The 19,311-nt window shown below is 45.3% G+C and overlaps 1 protein-coding gene across 13 annotated transcripts in view; it reads left to right on the top strand.

The window, feature by feature from the left end:
• The window catches only part of BCAS1 (brain enriched myelin associated protein 1), a 99,283-nt gene that overhangs the window by 36,852 nt on the left and 43,120 nt on the right, over positions 1–19,311 (top strand). For all 13 annotated transcript variants that reach the window (XM_019972599.2, XM_070801912.1, XM_070801911.1 and 10 more), the window contains exons 5-6: positions 17,500–17,643; positions 18,868–18,912. In XM_019972599.2, coding sequence (XP_019828158.2) covers positions 17,500–17,643; positions 18,868–18,912 — 189 coding nt within the window. The remainder of the gene's footprint in view (positions 1–17,499; positions 17,644–18,867; positions 18,913–19,311) is intronic.

Genomic DNA, 19,311 nt, shown 5'->3' with positions numbered 1-19,311 from the left:
ATGCATCCGCGGCCATCAATGTATCGATTCAGAATTCTGAGGGTAAATTATGCCCTGGGCTCAGCTGTCCCTCCCCGCCAGCCCACACAAACCCTTCCCCCCAGTTTCACTGCTGTGTCCCTTGCTGGATTGGAATTCCAACCACAAACCCACAGAGCTGTGAACTGGGAAAAAGATACCACCATTTCATTCTAGGGGAAACACACAAATCTTCTGTGTTTTCAGAACGACAATCTTATTTTTGTGCCTCATAAAACTACATTCAGAGCATAGCATAATTAAAACAAGGCCAGAATTCATGAACAAATGAAGCATTTACTACATAGGCCAAAGAAAAGATAAATTATATGCCTGAAAGGTTTCACTGAGCTGTGATTCAACAAACCAATGTGTTGGCAGGGGGGCATTTTTTTTTTCTCCTCTCCCCAACAATTGGACCAGAACTTTAAGATAAGCATTTAGTTAGGAACTTCATTTCCCTGAAAACTGATCACATCATGGAAACTTTTTTGGTTAAAAAAAGAAAAACACTAAATTTCTGTTGTCACTGGCAATTCCAGAGGTGTCTTTGTGTGGGGGGTAAAGGGGTGTTTTAAGTGTTAAGCCAAACACAGATGCAGATTGAAACAAGGATATTCTTTTTCTTTTAAAGTTGAAGTAAATTTTGCGATTGTTATTTAAACACCAAATTTGTGCAAGGCATCTAAATGAAAAATTATGGTCCTGGACCCTCAAAGATTGTATAATCTAGTAAGAGACACACATTTTTAAGGGAGGCTGTGATAAAGGCACTGATCCACAAATTTGTTCAGGCTACAGATATTAAGAGAGCGTCGGATATTAAGCTACAGATATTAAGAGATGCGCTGATCACCTCAGTCTCAATATGCCCCAAACTGAACTGTTCATCCACACCCCACAGCGATTACAGCAAAATGCCCACTCATTTAATCCATAGGCGTCTCGTCTCAGGTGATGGCAACTCCATCTCACAGCACCGCTCTTTAGTGGTGGGGTTGGAATGGAAGAACCAAGGTCCCCGGAGCCCTCTGTGTGGCATAAAGCAGTGAGCTAACACATACGCGTTTCCGTCAGGCGACACGGGTTTCACGTCTGCCTCTGTCACCTTTCGGCTGTGCGACCCTGGGCGAGTCACACAACTACTCTGAGCCTCAGTCTCTTCATCTGTACAATGGGGATAATAATCATATCAGGCACATTTTTACAGTTTTCACACCTATGAGAGCTAAGTCTTTGAGGTACTTGACACAGAGATATTGCATTTTGAGAAAAATAAAATTTAACTACTATCATGGTTTTTCTTCCTGTTACTTCACAATTTTAGTCTTTTTACTCTTCCCTTCCATAGTCTTCAACTAAAACTTGCAGAGATAGCACAATTGAATCCGACTTGAAAACTGCATACGCTGAGGCCTATGTCCTAATCTGGGTTGGAAAAAAAAGATGCAGAACTGGTGAAATTATTTTAGAAAGAATAGAACTACAGTGCTTATACACACGAGCCTCAGTTTCCTAGTCTGACACTTAAGGTCTCTACTAGCTCTCTTCTGTCTGTCTTCCTAACCGTATTTTCTCCTATTCCCTTAAATTCATCTGGTCAAAATTGCCAACATGTGACCTGAGCAGACACCATCTGCTCCCCAGGCCTCTCTCTGCCTTCATCTCCTTCTCTCTCTGTTTATCAGAAATTAACTTTACCTTCAAGGGCCAAATTCTCCATGAAGCTGACCAGATGTCCCCCATCCTGGGTGGTTTCTGAGGACATGAATTCCTCTAGTATTCTGGGGGTATTCTATATATTCAGTGAAATTCTGCGATAAAATCTCTTTGAAGGAATCATCTCATTGAAACATCAAAATGTCCAAGAGAATTTTAATATCTTTATCATTTTACAGATTAAGAAATCAAAACTTTAGTGAAACCAAGCCACTTACCCCAATTATGCAGCAAAAAACAATTGTCCATCTCCAAAACCCATGCTTCTCATTCTCAATGTTATATTTTTACCAATTATTGGAAACTGCAATAACACCGTGAGTATGGAAAACTGAATGATAATGAGAGGAAGTGCTGTTCAAAAATGTTAGTACATGCAAATATGGAAATTCCAAGTTAACCTCAAATCAAAAGCAAACAAACAAGAAAACCCCACCTATCTCCAACATTAGAAAGGCCAAGTAAATTATGAGGTGTGTTTTTATTTCATGCTGTTTACCTCTGGTGATAAGGTCATGACTTAAGAGAAGTATCTAACCAAAAGACTTTGTCAAAACAGAGGGAAAACTCATCTTGAATTACCAAGTTATGAAATAAGCAAGTCTTTTAGCTATGGTTGTTCAGTAGCTAAGTCATGTCCGACTCCGAACCCATGGACTGCAGCACGCCAGGCTTTCCTGTCCTTCACTATCTCACGGAGTTTTCTCAGACTCATGTCCATGGAGTCAGTGATGCCACCCGACCATCTCGTCCTCTGTTGCCCCCTTTCCCAGCATCAGGGTCTTTTCCAATGAGTTGGCTTTTTTGCATCAGGTGGCCAAAGTATTGGAACTTCAGTTTCAGCTTCAGCAGCCGTCCTTCCAATGAATATTCAGGGTTGATTTCCTTTAGGAGTCACTGGTTTAATCCTTGCTGTTCAAGGGCCTCTCAAGAGTCTTCTACAGCACCACAATTCAAATTTTAGCTATAACACAATTTTAGCTATAGCACTGTAATTTTATGAACTTTATAAATTAGCACTAAGAAACATTTGATATGAAACATTTATAGTAGCCAAGGTGATGTGTAAGTGATAGGAGCCTGAATGGATATGGAAATGAGTTCAGATTCTACCACTTACTAGCTGTTTGGTAAAGTTAAATAATAGCAGTTGCCCCAGTTTTTAATAGCTTGTTATTCCTAGGCCAGACAGTAAGCATTTGGCACACCTTATCTGCTTTGATTCTTATAACAACACCACAAGGTAGACGTTTTTGTTGCCTTTTAACAAATGAGGAAACAGGCTCAGAGAAGTCAAGTTACTGGTTCAAGGCCACACAAGTGAATTGCAGGCAGAGCTGGAATTAAGACCCAGCAGTGAGCAAAGCCTGTGCCACTCTGTCATTTCAGAACCTGTGTTTCATCCACAAGAGGAAGACACTGCCTGCCCTCGAGGCTGCTGAGAGGACAGAGGTGACATAAGCTGTCAGCAGTCAGGAGGCCAAACAGAAGGGTGGTATTTGCTAAATGGTCAGAAGCTTAGAGATAAAGAATCATGAGCTGGAGCAAACGGTCTTCCAGCATGATGGAGTTGGAGTAGTAGATAATCTAGGGTAACTTTGGCTGCAATTAAAAAAAATAAAAATAAAACTGCGGACTCAACAGTAGCTTAGTTCATGTGGAAAATGTACATTTCTTGTACAAAATAAATAAGAATTCGAGAAGTGAAGGGTTCCGTCCAGTTGAGCATCTTCATGGCCCCAGGAAGCATCTGTCTTCAGCACCCTCTGGGTATCAACTTGGTTCACAGGCTTGATCCCTTGTGGGTGTTCGTTTTCTTTCTTTGTGGTATAGTTAATGTACAATATCCTATCACTTTCAGGCATACAACGCAGTGATTCACAATTTTTAAAGGTTATACTCCATTTACAGTTGCTATAAAATACTGGTTTTGTGGTTTTAAGAAGGCTGCCATAGTTCTAAGCAGTGTGTAGAGTCATAATGTCCTACCAGATGAAAGACGAGTTTCCTAAAATTTACCCATTGGAGGAGCTGAGTCACATGTTTGGTTGGAGGTGCAAGGTGGGGGAAGGGTGGAAAGTTCCTTCAACAGAAAGCAGGCTCTGCCAGCAAAGGTGATAAGCCACAGGTAGAAAGCAGATACATTATTTTCTATCCAACATCATGTCAGAAACTCACTAAGTGGATGAGATGCTGCAGTATCTCCCGACGGTCATTTATTTAAATACACTCGTTGCACTGGCTCTTTAACTTGACTGTGACCCACAGAAAAAGATGGATGAGATGAAGAATCCACAGAAAGTGCCATTCTTACAGCAAGTAGCATGGGCTGGTATTTTCTACTCTTTCTAGCCTATTTCATTTGATAGTTTTTAATGCTAATTTTGGGCTTCCCTGGTGTCTCAGCAGTAAGGAATCCACCTGCCAATGCAGGAGATGCAGGTTCCATCCCTGGGTCAGGAAGATCCCCTGGAGGAGGGCCAGGCAACCCACTCCAGTTTTCTTTCCTGGGGAATCCGTGGACACAGGAGCCTGGCGGGCCACAGTCCATGGGGTTGCAAAGACTCAGACACAATTTAGTAATTACACAGCAACAATGCTGGTTTTGACCCACTGACTTGTGTTCCATTCCCCACATAGTCACAATCTGAAGTTGGAAGGACTCTTCTATCACCATCGTCCTTTTCACACAGGGAGACAGTGATCCTGAAGGGTGTGACTGCTCCCTATGCAACTTGGTGTCTGCAGGTGGTCCTGCCTGGCACACCTCGGCAGGCAGTAATGTTCCTTAGATGAATCTGACAAGGATAAAGACGGTACCCATCATGTTCCAATTTCTCAAAGCGTGTTAGAGGATGTTGCTGTAATCTCATGATAGCTCTGCTGAACACAACCTTCAAGAAAAATGGTTTCAAAACATTTATATGCTGTGTTGTTGTTGTATTTAGTTGCTGAGTCATGTCCGACTCTTTTGTGACTGTGATCCGCCAGGCCCTTCTGTCCTTGGGATTTCCCAGGCAAGAGTACTGGAGCCGGCTGCCATTTCCTTCTCCAACCCAGGGACTGAATCAACATCCCAGGCATTGGCAGGCAGATTCTTTACCACTGAGCCACCGAGTCCCCTGGACTGCAGGAGATCCACCAGTCCATCCTAAAGGAAATCCATCCTGACTATTCGTTGGAAGAACTGTGCTGAAGCTGAAGCTCCAATACTTTGGCCACCTGATGCAAAGAGCTAACTCATTGGAAAAGACCCTGATGCTGGGAGGGATTGGGGGCAGGAGGAGAAGGGGACCACAGAGGATGAGATGGCTGGATGGCATCACCAATGCAATGGACATGAGTTTGAGCAAGCTCCGGGAGTTGGTGATGGACAGGGAGGCCTGGTGTGCTGCAGTCCATGGGATCACAAAGAGTCAGACATGACTGAGCGACTGAACTGAACTGAGCCACTAGGGGAGCAATATGTATGCTACAGATGCTTTAACAAACTGCAGAATCATATATCTCTCCTATTTATTTGATATTTTCATTCAGTCTTTAACATGTTATGGTGCTAATCCCCATGGTTGAATATTAATTGAATTGTATTTTGCAATGAACTTGCAAACTACGTTTTGAGTTTGCTTACCCTTTGGCATTATCCAGTCTTATTCTCTTCTTCAAGGCTATCAGAGCAGCCCTGATTCGGTGAGCATTTACTAACTCAGAAGAGCCAGAGGCAACTGACTGACTAACACAGAACAGCACTCAGAGGCGTGAAACAACTTGGCTGAGATCACACGGCTGGAAAGTGGCGGATTCCGGTCTGTCAGCTACGTGGTTGACCACTGTGTACATGAGCTCAAAAAGAGGGAACATTTCGGACTTTTAGAAACATCTTATATCTTGTTTAAATTCCTGAAGCTAGCATTTCCCAAACTGATGTTCTGTAGACTCATCCGTTCAGTGGGATCAGCCTGGAAATAGAGTACCAGCATCAAACAGTTTTGGGAAATAGCAGTTGGTCTGTCCTCTCTCGAGAAGGTTCGCAGTGGACATCGGCCACTAAAGGCTCTGAGAAGTCCTCAGCAGGCACCCCTGCTCTGCTTTGTTTATCTGAGTGTTTCTCAGGCTTCAGTCTGCATAGAGCGATCATTTGTCCAGCCAGTTGGGTATATCTCCCAAGGAATGGTTCTTCTAGAAGATGCTGAGCTAGGCACATAGACCAAAGTTGAAAAATGGGCTCTCATGGGATGTATGAAGCTGCACACAGGTTTTATTTGACCTCTGTCCACGGAATTCTCCAGGCCAGAATACTGGAGTGGTAGCCCTTCTCTTCTCCAGGGGACCTTCGAGACCCAGGGATGGAACCCAGGTCTCCTGCATTGCAGGCAGATTCTTCACTGTCTGAGCCACCAGGGAAGCCCATTTGGCATATACAGTGTTTTATAATAATATTTTAGTCCATTGATAACATTTTGCAATTGACAAAGTTGACCGCAGTTTTGAAGTGTGAGATTTCAGTAGAATCCCTATTTCGCGTGTTTCTGAAAGTAGGAACGTTCCTCGGCGGTCGGGTATGCACTGTGCCTGCCCTCCGGAGGGGCGCTCCTCCAGTTTGCCCGCGCACCCGCCTCCCCCGTCGGCCCCCAGAGCGCAGCTCCTGAGCTGCTCTTTGCGCTGCTCTGTTCTCATGTCAGAGTTGGGAGTACAGAAAAAATCCCCAACAGAGACCATTTTTCATCCTTCGTAGCCTGTAAGACAATTTGAAGCAATGTAGGCTAATAATAAATCCAGCCTTAGGGTCAGTTCGTAAGCAGGTGTTGAACAGTGAATCGGAAGGATCAGTACTTTTCGTTTATTCATTCATCAAACATCTGAGTGCTTTCTTTGTGCCAGGAATGATTTTAGGATGAACAGAATGTTATACCCCGTGCGAGCTTTCATTATAGCATAAAGATCAACAATTTTGTTGTTGTTCAGTCGCTCAGTCGTATCCGACTCTTTACAACCCCATGGATCTCAGCACACCAGGCCTCCCTGTCCATCACCATCTCCCAGAGTTTACTCAGATTCATGTCCATTAAGTTAATGATGCCATCCAGCCATCTCATCCTCTGCTGCCCTCTTCTCCTTTTGCCCCCAATCTTTCCCAGCATCAGGGTCTTTTCCAGTGAGTCTCCTCTTTGCATTAGGTGGCCAAAGAATTGGAGCTTCAGCTGCAGCATCAATCCTTCCAATGAATATTCAGGGTTCATTTCCTTTAGGATTGACTGGTTTGATCTCCTTGCAGTCCAAGGGACTCTCAAGCGTCTTCTCCAGCACCAAATTCAAAAGCACCAATTCTTCGGCGCTCAGCTTTCTTTATGGTCCAATTCTCATATCTGTACATGACTACTGGAAAAACCATAGCTTTGACAGTACAGACCTTTGTTGGCAAAGTGATGTCTCTGCTTTTTATGCTGTCAAGGCTATGATCCATGAAGGAGAAGACCAATAACCAAGAAAATAAGCAGTTCCAGTGTATGAAAAGGGTCACGAATGAAATAAACAGAGTTTTGAGATAGAAAGCAGAGGAGAGAGGAAGCTGGTAATTAGGATTGGATAGAGGGTGGGGTCAGGAAAGATTCGGTCTAATGCAAAAATTCAGGAAAAAAGATGTCATTTTTCTTTTCCTGAATAAGTCCAAACAATTCTTAGAAAATATGCAGCCTAATTTTGCAGCATTCAAAACCGTTTTCTCACTTTCGGGAAGTGTTGGTTAAACAGATGACGAACTTGTTCCAGGCTATGGGTTATCTGCTTTTGTATTTTAAAGTTTTTTTTTTTTTAATGTTGGATCTTTTTTCTCTCTAATAAATGTAAAATATCGTTATCAGCCTCGGGGTTGTCCATGTTGGAACTAATCACAGGACAGAAGCGCCTTCCACAGATTCTTTTTTGCCCGACATGACCTGGAATTACTCTGTGCCCACTCTTTACCCACTGTAATCGTATTTTTCAATTTTATATCATACATAGTGGACTTTATTTAAGGATATGCCAACTCCTGTGTGCTTAGGAATATCCCCAAAGTAATTACTGCTGCCAGAAAAAGAAGCAAGGAAAGAACGTTTTATTGCTTAATTCTCTACCCGCATTTCACTTGCCATCGGAAATCAAGTTGAAAAATTCACTTACCCCTCAAGTGGAGGAGTTGCTGAGAGAGAAAATGGAAAACCCTTATTTATAGGAAGAAAGTGTGAATTGCTTTCTCTGATAGATTTCTTTCCACCTTCCACCTATGACTAACATGGACAGCTGGTTTGTTTAATCTCATAAATGTAACATCTCTGCCTCGGTCAATACCGTGGGCTAACGAGGCTGTATCATGTCAAGGTGCTGTGTTACACTGCTGCTGCCAAAGGTATAAGATGAGCTATTAATAACCGAGGTTATGTCTACAGAGTATTAAAACAGGTGGTGAGCTTGTGATTTGTAATAAAGTATATCATACGGGATAATTGGTCCAACCTGGCTTGATTCAATCAGGTTAAGCAGCTAAAATGAACAGGGTTGCCTCTTTCCTTCCAAAAAAAAAGAGAAAATGGGTCAGTGGAGCATTTTTAGATCTGTGTCATGAAGATTCTCCCACCTAGAAAACACGCCAGAAGACGATGAAAAGTCTAGATTTCAGGAGCTTCCCTGGTGGTCCAGCGGTTAAGAACCTGCCTTCCAGTACAGGGGACAGAGGCTCAGTCCCTGGTTGGGGAACTAAGATCCCACATCCGATGCTGCAGAGCAGCTAAGCCCACATGCCATCCTGGAGGGCCTGAGTACAGCAACAAAGACCCTACGAGACACGGCGAAGGTCACGTGTGCTGCAACTAAGTCCTAAATACATTTTACAAATACATAAACTTTTTAAAGTTACCAATGTGAGGTTTTTTTAATCTAGATTTTACACTTCAATATTTTTATGTTATTTTATTGCCCTCTGAAGTGTCTGGTAATTTCTTAATCAACTACTTGGCTCACTAGGAAGTTTATTTCAACTGTGGCACTCTGGCAGTACACAATTTTTAAGTCTTACGAAATTTGAAAGGACGATATGACATCTGGGAATTTATTGAGAAAATGTGTAACATTTATCCATAAGGTTTTGTGTTTTTTGAAGTCCCACATTATTTGTAAGAGAAAAGTTCAGTTCAGTCACTCAGTCATGTCCCACTCTTTGTGACCCCATGGACTGCAGCACGCCAGGCCTCCCTGTCCATCACCATCTCCCAGAGTTTACTCAAACCCATGTCTATTGAGTCAGTGATTCCATCCAACCATCTCATCCTCTGTCATCCCCTTCTCCTCTTGCCATCAATCTTTCCCAGTATCAGGGTCTTTTCCAGTGAGTCAGTATTTGGCCAATACTTGTCATGTGGCCAAAGTATTGGAGTTTCAGCTTCAGCATCAGTCCTTCCAGTGAACACCCAGGACTTTAGGATGGACTGGTTGGATCTCCTTGCAGTCCAAGGGACTCTCAAGAGTCCTCTCCAACACCACAGTTCAAAAGCATCAAAGCTCAGCTTTCTTTATAGTCCAACTCTCACATCCATACATGATCACTGGAGAAACCATAGCCTTGACAAGACAGACCTTTGTCAGCAAAGTAATGTCTCTGCTTTTTAATACGCTGTCTGGGTTGGTCTTAGTTTTGCAAGTTGGGAAGATCTAAAAGATCTAGTTAGACTTTGCACTGACTCTGGTATACCCTTACACTGGGGATCATGAACAAGATGACATAGAAATAGAATTATTGATTGTGAAGATAGCTATAACATAACATTAAATAAGAAAATCAAGTTTCAAAGTAGTGTATACTTTGTAGTGTATTTATCCCTTTAGGATAAACGTTTGCCTTGCCTGTCCACATGTACATTCATCCTTCTACCCAAAGAGGGACTTGAAATGCAAAACTGCAGATTGTTGGCAGTAGTTATTTGCTGTCATGGGATAATGGGTGCAGTTAATACTTTTATTCTGTGCTCATGTAAATTTTCTCTTTTTTATGCATGAAGCAAGCACGGAGTACTGCCTATGTATAAGGAAAATATTGCAATCTAGGTAGTTTCCCAGTTCCTCCACTAGACGGCGCTATGGAGCTTGCGCCGTCCTGAGCTGTATTAGAAACTGCAGCAGTAACCAGAGGTTTAACAGGGGTTATTTTCACTTACAGTCATTCTGGAACTGTGCAATCCAGAGGTTGCGTGGCAATTTCTTGTTCAGAAATAATACTGGCTTTTAAAACGCACAGCCAATGTGTGTTTTGGAAAGAGAAAACGCTGCGGATGGGCAGTTTTCCAAGTCCTTTCGTAACTGTATTTTACGGTTGTTCTATTTCTTTCCTTATTTTTGCCATGAGCTTAAAAGATGTGAATGCATTTCTATCCGTTGATGTGAACTGGGCGAGAATAGTGGTAAAGGGCTTCCCTGGTAGTCCGGTGGTTGAGAATCCAGAATACAGGGGACACAGGTTTGAGCCCTGGTCCAGGAAGATGGCACATGCCTCAGAGCAAGTAAGCCTGGGGGCCACAGTTACTGAAGCCCGGCCACGCTGGAGCCTGAGCTCTGCAGCAAGAGAAGCCACTGCAGTGAGAAGCCCTGCTCCACAAAACCGGAGAAAGCTTGCCCAGAGCAGCCAAAAATACACATATAAATAAATCTTAGAATAGAGGAAAAAAAGTAAAAATACAAAATAAACTCCGGGGATAGATCCTCCTTCGGTGGTTTTGAGCTTTGTAGTAAAACGAGGTGTTAAAGAAAAATTCCCAAATTACTTCAGAAATGTTAAATTTCCACTGAACATTTTTAGTAGACTTTGGTCTTGGAATCCCTTCCTGCTTATTTGATTGATTTCTTGCCCTTCTAAGAAAACTGAAGGATGCGTGTTTAGCTTTGAGTGTGCACGGATCCCATTTTTCACCGTGGGTGTGACGGTGGGCGTGTGCAGGCGGTGTGCTGCTGGAGGGAGAACAGCGAGGCCTGGGCGTTCGTCTGGAGCCCGCTGTTGCTGAGCCGGTGATGGCCTTGTGCGTCTGGGGCAGCCGCGTGGGAGAGGAAGCGGAGCTCTCCCTTTTATCCCAGACAGCATGTGGCTCGAATTTCTAACAGATGGAAGAGAGTCGGGTAATGGGTTTCTGTACCAGTCGACATTGCTTAGACAAATCTTCCCGTGTTAAGCTGCGTGTTGGACCGTGATTCTTGGTACAAAAACTCACAATGAACCCAGTGCTGCCCGATCGGTGGGGACCTCTAGATGAGGTAGATGTTCATTACAAGTAGTTCCAGGCAAGGCTTTTTTTTAGCCTTGATCATCCTGCCTTCACGTATATTCTCACTTGGACAATGCAGACCTTGCTTTGAGGGAGAAGGAACCCAGCTGACAATTTACAGTGGGAGGAAGGTGCCAGAAGCCCCATGTGGGTTTGATCATAGACAATCAAGGTATGATAAGGCAGCACGGTTTTTCAACATGACAAATTGTGGTCCGGTAACTACTGTTTCAATCTGTCTGCCCTTTGAAGCCGACTGAAAGGGAAAGAATATATATAGGCCTCTTCCGCACAGATGAAAAACACGCTGACCCCATGCACACCTGTTTGCTTAAAAAGAAGTTTCCAGGTAGTTCCTGGAGAGTGCCTGTGTTTCTGTCTGAAATTTCTGTTTGCTCAGAATGATCCGGAGGCCTGATGAAAATAGCGAAGATGTATTTGTAGTTAAGGACAAAGCTCCTACAAATAACCCAGTAGTCCAGGCACAGGCCACACGCTGGTGGCCGCGGGCCGGATCGCCGTCCCCCGCGGGCCGTTGGCTCTCTGGACGGCTTCTGTGGATCTGGCGTCAGTCGTCCCATTCTGTCGTGTTTGTTCGGTTTGTTCGTGCTGGGTCTCCGTTGCTGTGCAGCGGGGCTCCAGGACGCGCGGGCTCAGTCCTGTGGCTCCCGGCTCCGGAGCGCCGGCTCGGTAGTTGGAGCCCACGGCCTTAGCTGCTTCTCGGGTGTGGGATCTTCTCAGACCGGAGTCGAAACTGCGTCCCCTGCAGGCGCACTCTTCACCACTGAGCCAGCAGGGAAGCCACACATTTTGTTTTCATTTTAATTTTTAATACAGAATGCGATCACATGACTCAAAATACGAAATTATTAAACGGCGTACTTGTCTAGCAATTCTGCTCCCACCAGATAATCACTGTATTTTTAAATGAATCTTTCCTGAGCATATGCAAGCAGAAGACAAGCATAAACTCACGCTCCTTCTTGTTTACTCAAATGCTAATCTACTATGCACTGTGTTCTGGCCCTTGCTTTCTTTCCCCAGCTGACAGTACTGTCTTTATCTGTACAGCGTCCAAATCTGGAACACACAGTTTTCCAGTGAATGGATGTACCATGAGTTATTTACCCAGGACTTTATTAATGACGTTTGGCATGTTTCCCAGCATTTGCTATGACCTCACTGTAGTAAGTAAGCTTGTGCATTTGTTATTTCACACTTACGTGAACTCAACTCTTGAGAGCGGAGTCGCTGGTGAAGGCATGTATGCTTCTATGGTGCCCTTCACCCGCCATCCGCTTGGCTGCAGCACGCAGGGTCTGCATCACGGGGCTCGGCCTCGCTGGTTTCCGCTCAAGGAGTTTAGTTGCTCCACAGTGTTTGGGATCTCAAGTTCCCCAATCAGGGATCGACCCACATCCCCTGCATTGCAAGACGGATTCTTAACCACTGGGCCACCAGGGACTCCTTGAAAGAATATGCGTGTGTTTAAGTTTAGTTGGTAGTGCCGGAATTCCGACCCTCCCTCCGTCGGGCCTGAAGCTACTTCACTCAGTAAAACACGAGGGCGCCTGCTTCTCACCCCAGCCTCCTCACAGAACGTCTTCAAACATTCAGACTTTCTGACTTTCGACCATTCCTTTCACGACTTCTGGAGTTTCAGTCAAAGTTACAAAAGCTCTGTCAATCCAAAATTATGGAAGCGTTTCCTGAGTGCTCTACTAGTGTGTTTATCCATTTAGATTTTCCCCGGAGTAGGATTATGGCACTGGAGAAGGAACTGGCAACCCGCTCCAGTATTCTTGCCTGGAGAATCCCACGGACAAAGGAGCCTGGTGGCCTCAGTCCACGGGGTCGCAAAGAGTCGAACATGACTGAGCAACTAACACACACACACAGTATTATGGTGCTGTGTTAACTTTTTAGATGGCCACCCCTGTCCCTACGTCTTCAATATAAAAAGCCCTTTAATATAAAAAACCTGTATCACACACTAAACTCGCATATGTCTTTGGTCGAAATGTGTTACATGTGGTTCTTCTGTGTGCTCAGTCGTGCCTGACTCTTTGTGACCCCATGGACTCCATCCCGCCAGGCTCCTCTGTCCGGGAGATTTCCCAGGCAAGAACACTGGAGTGGGTTGCCATTTCCTACTCCAGGGGATCTTCCTAGACCCAGGGATCGAACCTGTGTTATATGTGAATGATGACAAATGTGGGGAGAATAGCAGGGAAGAGGAACAGAGACAAGGGAAATTAAAACAGGGTAACTCTTTGTACAAAGTTGATATTTGGGTAAACTCCTGAAGGAAGGGAGGTGTGAGGCAGTGTACTTAAAAGCTTTTTGCTGCTGAAATCATTTGGGCCTAGGGTCAAATCCTAGCTTTAGTCTAAGATCAAAGGCAAGTTATTTATTCTTTTCATGAATCAATTTATTTATCAGTAAAAATGGCGTGACAAATCGTTATAAGAACTAAATGAGATCTTTTTAACTAGCTTAGCATTGGGCTTGACATATAAAGGTTGATCATTATCATTATAATGATATTACCATGGACATTTTTCCTTCTCATCCACATTCCTCAAAGAACGTATGGCTGCAGAACACCCATCACGTGGTCCACAGGTGAATCCCACATGTTACTATGACACGCTGCTTCCTTGTTCTAGGACTGTGCGGACTTTTGAGTGGTTCTTCATTCCCACTTTTTCAGCCCTCTCCGTAATGCTTGTATAAACTTTTTAGTCTTTTTAAACTTTTTGTTCATTTATTTTATTCCTGCCGCTCGGGGTCTTCACTGCTGCGTGCAGGCCTCCTCTAGTTGTGGCGAGCGGGGGCGCCTCTAGTTCTGGTTCCCGGGCTCCTCACTGCGGCGGCTTCTCTTATCGCCGAGCGCGGGGCTCTGGCACACAGGCTCAGTGTTTGTGGCGCGTGGGGTCTTCCTGGACCAGCAGTCAAACCCGTACCTTCTGTTCAGCAGGTGGATTCTTAACCACTGGACCACCAGAGAAAGAAAGTGAAAGTCGCTCAGTCGAGTCCGCCTCTTTGCAGCCCCAGGGACTGTATAGAATTCTCCAGGCCAGAATACTGGAGTGGGTAGCCTACCCTTTTTCCAGCAGATCTTCCCAGCCCAGGAATTGAACTGGGGTCTCCTGCATTGCAGGCGGGTTCTTTACCATTGAGCTGCCTGGGAAGCCTGTCTTGCCCCCTGGATCTCAGTCGAACTGAATAACCTGCCCCTGAAGCCCTTCCCACCTGGGTTCCCACCTCATCCTTTCCTTTCATGTCCTTCCTGCCGTCTGAAACTCCTCTCCACCCCAGCCCTCCCCACCCTACGTGTCCACCCGCAGCTCAGGCTCCAGGGCCGAGGGCAGATGCTGCTCCATCTTCAACCCTTCCTCGTCCCTCTAGCTCAGCTATTCTCATCCTTGACACACACTGGAATCACCCAGAGGCTCTAAGAATGATGATGCCTGAGCCTCACCTCCAGACATTCGATCAGATTGGTTCAGGGAGTGTCTGGGTGTTAACGCTGGTGTAAAATGCTGCCCAGCGGATTCTGCACGGCAGCTAAGTGGGTTCGTGGGACTCGTGTTTCCTTGTACCCAAGTTCTTCTTCTTTGCCAGCCTTTATCCACAGTGAGACTGGAAGCACTTCGAGACAGGAACGTCTCTGGTTCAACTTTGTCAGTCTCACCAGGCTCAAGATGAGGCTCAGTAACCTAACAGTGATGACAACAGCAACAGTGTTTATTGACTGTTTGCTGTGTGCTTGATGCTTTCAAACTGTGGTTTTGGAGAACATTCTTGAGAGCCCCTTGGACTGCAGGGAGATCCAGCCAGTCCATCCTAAAGGAAATCAGTCCTGAGTGTTCATCAGGAAGACTGATGTTGAAGCTGACACTCCAATACTTTGGCCACCTGATGCCAAGAATTGACTTATTTGAGAAAACCCTGATGCTGGGAAAGATTGAGGGCAGGAGGAGAAGGGGACGACAGAGGATGAGATGGTTGGATGGCATCACCGACTCGATGGACATGCGTTTGAGCAATAGTGGAGGACAGGGGAGCCTGGCGGGTTGCGTCCGTGGGGTCACGAAGAGTCAGACACGACTTGGCAACTAAACAGCAAAACGACACTGTGTGCTACAGACGCGCTAAACCCTTTGGACGGACCATCCCACTGACACCCCAGCGACCCTCAGAGGCAGGTGCTGCTCTTTCGGCCCATGAACACTCTAGACACAGACATCAGGGAACACGAAAAGGCAGGGGTGTGAACGGAGAAGAGGGCAGAGCCTGGGCAGGCTGGCTCCAGGCGGCACTCACACCGTGGGGCTGCTCTACAGTTTGCAAGTGCTCAGGATTCCCCCACCACGTTACTGAACGAAGGTGAATGAGTGAGTAGGTGGAAATAAGCAGCTCTCTCCAAGGATCAGCTCCAGCAGCCCTGGTGGGGCACTTCATTAGATTCAGTGCTGGTATCACATCCATGCTGGCTCATCTTACACACACCTGTTTGATGATTTATGTAACTTTTTTGATTTAATATTTCATCTAAAGTTTTTCTACTCAACTGTACCCAAGCAAAACTGTTCATTGTACCAAAGAAGTATCTTTCCAAACAAACACTCCTAAAGAATAACTTCATGCATCTGTATGTGTCCATGTGTATGCACCACCTAAAATCAGATCATCGCCCACACGGGCGCACCACACGCTAAGCGCCACGGTGCTTCAGTCGTGTTCGCCTCTTTGAGACCCCATGGACTGTAGCTCGCCAGGCTCCCTGTCCATGGGTTTTCCGAGGCACGAATACTGGAGTGGGTTGCCATTACCTTTTCCAGGGGATCTTCCTGACCCAGGGATTGAACCCACATCTCCTGCATTGGCAGGTGGGTTCCTCACCACTAGCATCTGCGAAGCCACTCATCCGCTAGACACAAAATTTTCAACCATCCTCTTTATCAACCTACTTCACAACCTGGATCCGAATTACACCTTGAAATTATCAAAAAATTCAACTCATATTAGACTTCGAATATGAACAGGAAAGGGCTTCCCAGGTGGCACTAATGGTAAATAACCCCCCTGCCAATGCAGGAGATGTAAGAGACCCAGGTTCAATCCCTGGTCAGGAAGATCCCCTGGAGGAGGGCATGGCAACCCACTCTAGCATTTTTGCCTGGAGAATTCCATGGACAGAGGAGCCTGGCGGGCTACAGTCCGTGGGGTCTCAAAGAGTCGGACACGACTGAAGGGACTTAGCAGAGCACAGCACACAGCATGAACAAGAAGTTATATTAGAACCTGTTTAAAGGGACATCTCTCCCCAGGTAAAACTCCTTCTGCCTGGGATGAACTAGAAAAGCTGAGAACTTAGAGCTGTGGCTCTGATCTGAGTTGGGTTTTATGAAGTTCCAGCTCTTTCAGAGGCATTTCACAAAAAGCTCTGCTCCATTTAGAGAGAGCTCTGGAACTGAGGAAAACTCTGTGGAATACACACATTATTATTACCTTTTAAAATATTCACCAAAATGTGTTTATATATTTTCATAGCTGTTCAAAAAAAAGCAGCCCCATTCTTTCTTTGGCCATGCCATGCAGCATGTGGGATCTTAGTTCCCCAACCGGGAATCGAACCCACGCCCCCTGTGTTGGAAGTGCTGAGTCTTAACCACTGGGCCACCAGGGAAGTTCCAAAGAAAGCCCCATTTCTGATGCAGACTCTTCTGGCTTGGTCCTTGGCACTAGGCTAACCTCTATGCCAAGTGATTCGGCATGGGGAGGTGATCTAGAAACCCAAAGAAGGGAACAGGTCCTGTGGGTGCTGTGACCCAGAGAGACTTCAGCGAAGGATGAAACTTGAGCCCAAGCCTGCAGAATGCATGGGTTGGAAGTAACCTGGCTTGGCCCAAGGTCGTGGGAGTGAAGAAAACAAAAAAGGCCGCTTTGGCAAGCATCCTGCCATCCTGGGTGGGTTAGAAGAGGACGTCCATCCCTGTGCCCCAGCTTTTCACCAACAAACTCCCAGATCCTGAAGTCGGAATTATGATTCTAAAACATCAGTGCGTTTCTTAGTTGATACAATCCACCACCATGGGGACGGTGGGAAACCGCATAGAAGGATCTCCCACAATCAGACCGGGGGAGCACAGGGCACTGGCGTCCTGCACAGCCTTTCTGCAGAGCTGGGAGAAAAGGGGTTTTGTTTGGGACGCGCCCTGCCGTGTTTGCTCGCCTCTGGCTCCGGACAGTGTCCCTCCGACTGACTGCAGATGCTGATTCTGTTGGAAGAGGGGGCGGGGAAGGAAAGAGTGACTCTCATAAGCCCCTGATTGTTCTGCATCCCCGTGGGCAGAAGAAGTATGGCTGGAATTAGTGGGTAAGGGAGAAAGAGGCGGGAAGCAAAAATATTGCTTTGAGAGTCCACATTCAACAAGTTGCAACCGTGAAAACTCTGTCTCGATCCTAGGACTTAGTTGACGGCAAGGGAAAGGGAGGACAGGAAGTCCCAACTGTGAGCTGCTCTGTCCCCGGGGACCCTGAGCAACTGGAGATTGCAAAGGAGGACGCCCAGGCAGAGAACAGTTCCATCATGAGCTTCTTTAAAACCCTGGTAAGTAATTTCAACTCCTTTTCTACTCTATTCCTAAGTCTTATTTGAGAAAGTTTTGCTAGCTCTAAGAATGACGGGCTTGAATGGCACTGCTCTAAACGGGGTGTCATCTTGGTGTAGCCGGACCCTGGAGAACAGGGAAAGGTGTTTCGTAAGGGAGTTGACTTTCAGCAAAGGAGCCTTCACTGCTGGCAACTGTGAGAAGCATGGCAGGTGACCAAACCATAGCCACGCTGTTGTTCAGCGGCGAAGTCGTGTCCAACTTACATGCGGCCCCGTGGACTGCAGGGTGCCAGGCTCCCTGTCCTTCACTGTCTCCTGGGGTTTGCTCAGATTCACCTCCGTGGAGTCAGTGATGCTATTTAGCCATCTCATCCTCAGCTGCCCCTCTCCTTTTGCTTTCAGTACATGTGAGCCATGTGGTCATGGAACTCTACCGCAGTTGGTGTCTTATGGTCATTGACTATAAAAATAATTGGAAAAAACTTCCCTGAGTTGCTGACCTGTCAAAGCGTTTTTGCCACTCAAATGGCAAATCGAACTGTAGAAGTCACTTTCTATCTTGTTACGTCTAAAGCTCTCATCGGGTTGAGGCAGGGACCCACGTCTTCCATTGCTTGCTCATCTCTGACTCTTCAGGACCCACAGCTTGGCACGTGCCAGACACTCAGCAAAGGGCTGAGTGAGTGCATGCATAATTCAACAGAGAGCTTCAAGCATTTGGGCTATTTCCAAAGACAAAGACCAGCTTTGAAAGATAAAACAGAAAAAAATCAACAGAGTGTGCGACAAACACCAAAGGGCTGTATGTTTGTTTGGATCAGTGGGAGCCTTGCTGGAAAGTCTGGCCTTCCAGGAGACACACTTGAATGCAGTCAAGCTCTGGGTGAATGTATAAGATCTGATGCATTTCACTATAAAATATTAACTTCATTAACTTTTCTATACCTAGGCATTAACAGGATTTCTTATTATATTCCTTACCTGTAGAGTAAACTGGACTGTGTTAAAGAAAAATATGAAATAAGGACTTCCCTGGGGGCCCAGCGTTTAGGACTTGATGCTTTCACTGTGGGCCCCTGGGTTCAGTACCTGGTTGGGGAACTATGATTCTGCAGCAAGGCCAAAAAAAGAAAGGAAAGAGAGAGAGAGAGAGAAAATAAATAAATAAAATCACCCTAAAGAGCTGTGGTTTGTAACATCTGTTTTTTTCAAACTTTTAAGGTTTCGCCTCACAAAGCCGAAACTAAAAAAGATCCAGAAGACACGGTAGGTAGCCTGAAGTGTGTTTATATTTGGGTTTGTGTGTGGAACTGGATTTGGGTTTCTGTCCTCTTTGTTTTTTGAATTTTGTGTGTGTGTGTAGATACATATATACATATTTAGCAATTTAATACTGCCGTTAGGTCGTCCTTAAAATGTTCCATTTATGTTAATGGTATTTGAATGAAAATTTTGGTGGAAAACTTGAAATATGTGCCAATTGTGGCTAAATAATGTCACAAAAACCAGTTTCTTGCACAGAATTAGAACAGACTACTAATAATTATATAGCATCTTAGACTTTTTCGTCGTGTGTGGAGAGACCCAGGGAATAGAGTAAAAGCCGCTGGAAGTGAGAAAGCGGTGGGACTCAATTTAAAGCAGATGTAAGCCTCTGGGCTTTTG

This window comes from Bos indicus, chromosome 13 (assembly GCF_029378745.1).
Source record: "Bos indicus isolate NIAB-ARS_2022 breed Sahiwal x Tharparkar chromosome 13, NIAB-ARS_B.indTharparkar_mat_pri_1.0, whole genome shotgun sequence".
NCBI lineage: Eukaryota > Metazoa > Chordata > Mammalia > Artiodactyla > Bovidae > Bos > Bos indicus.
Note: the sequence above shows the minus strand (reverse complement) of the source record. Positions and strands in the feature narration are given on the sequence as shown.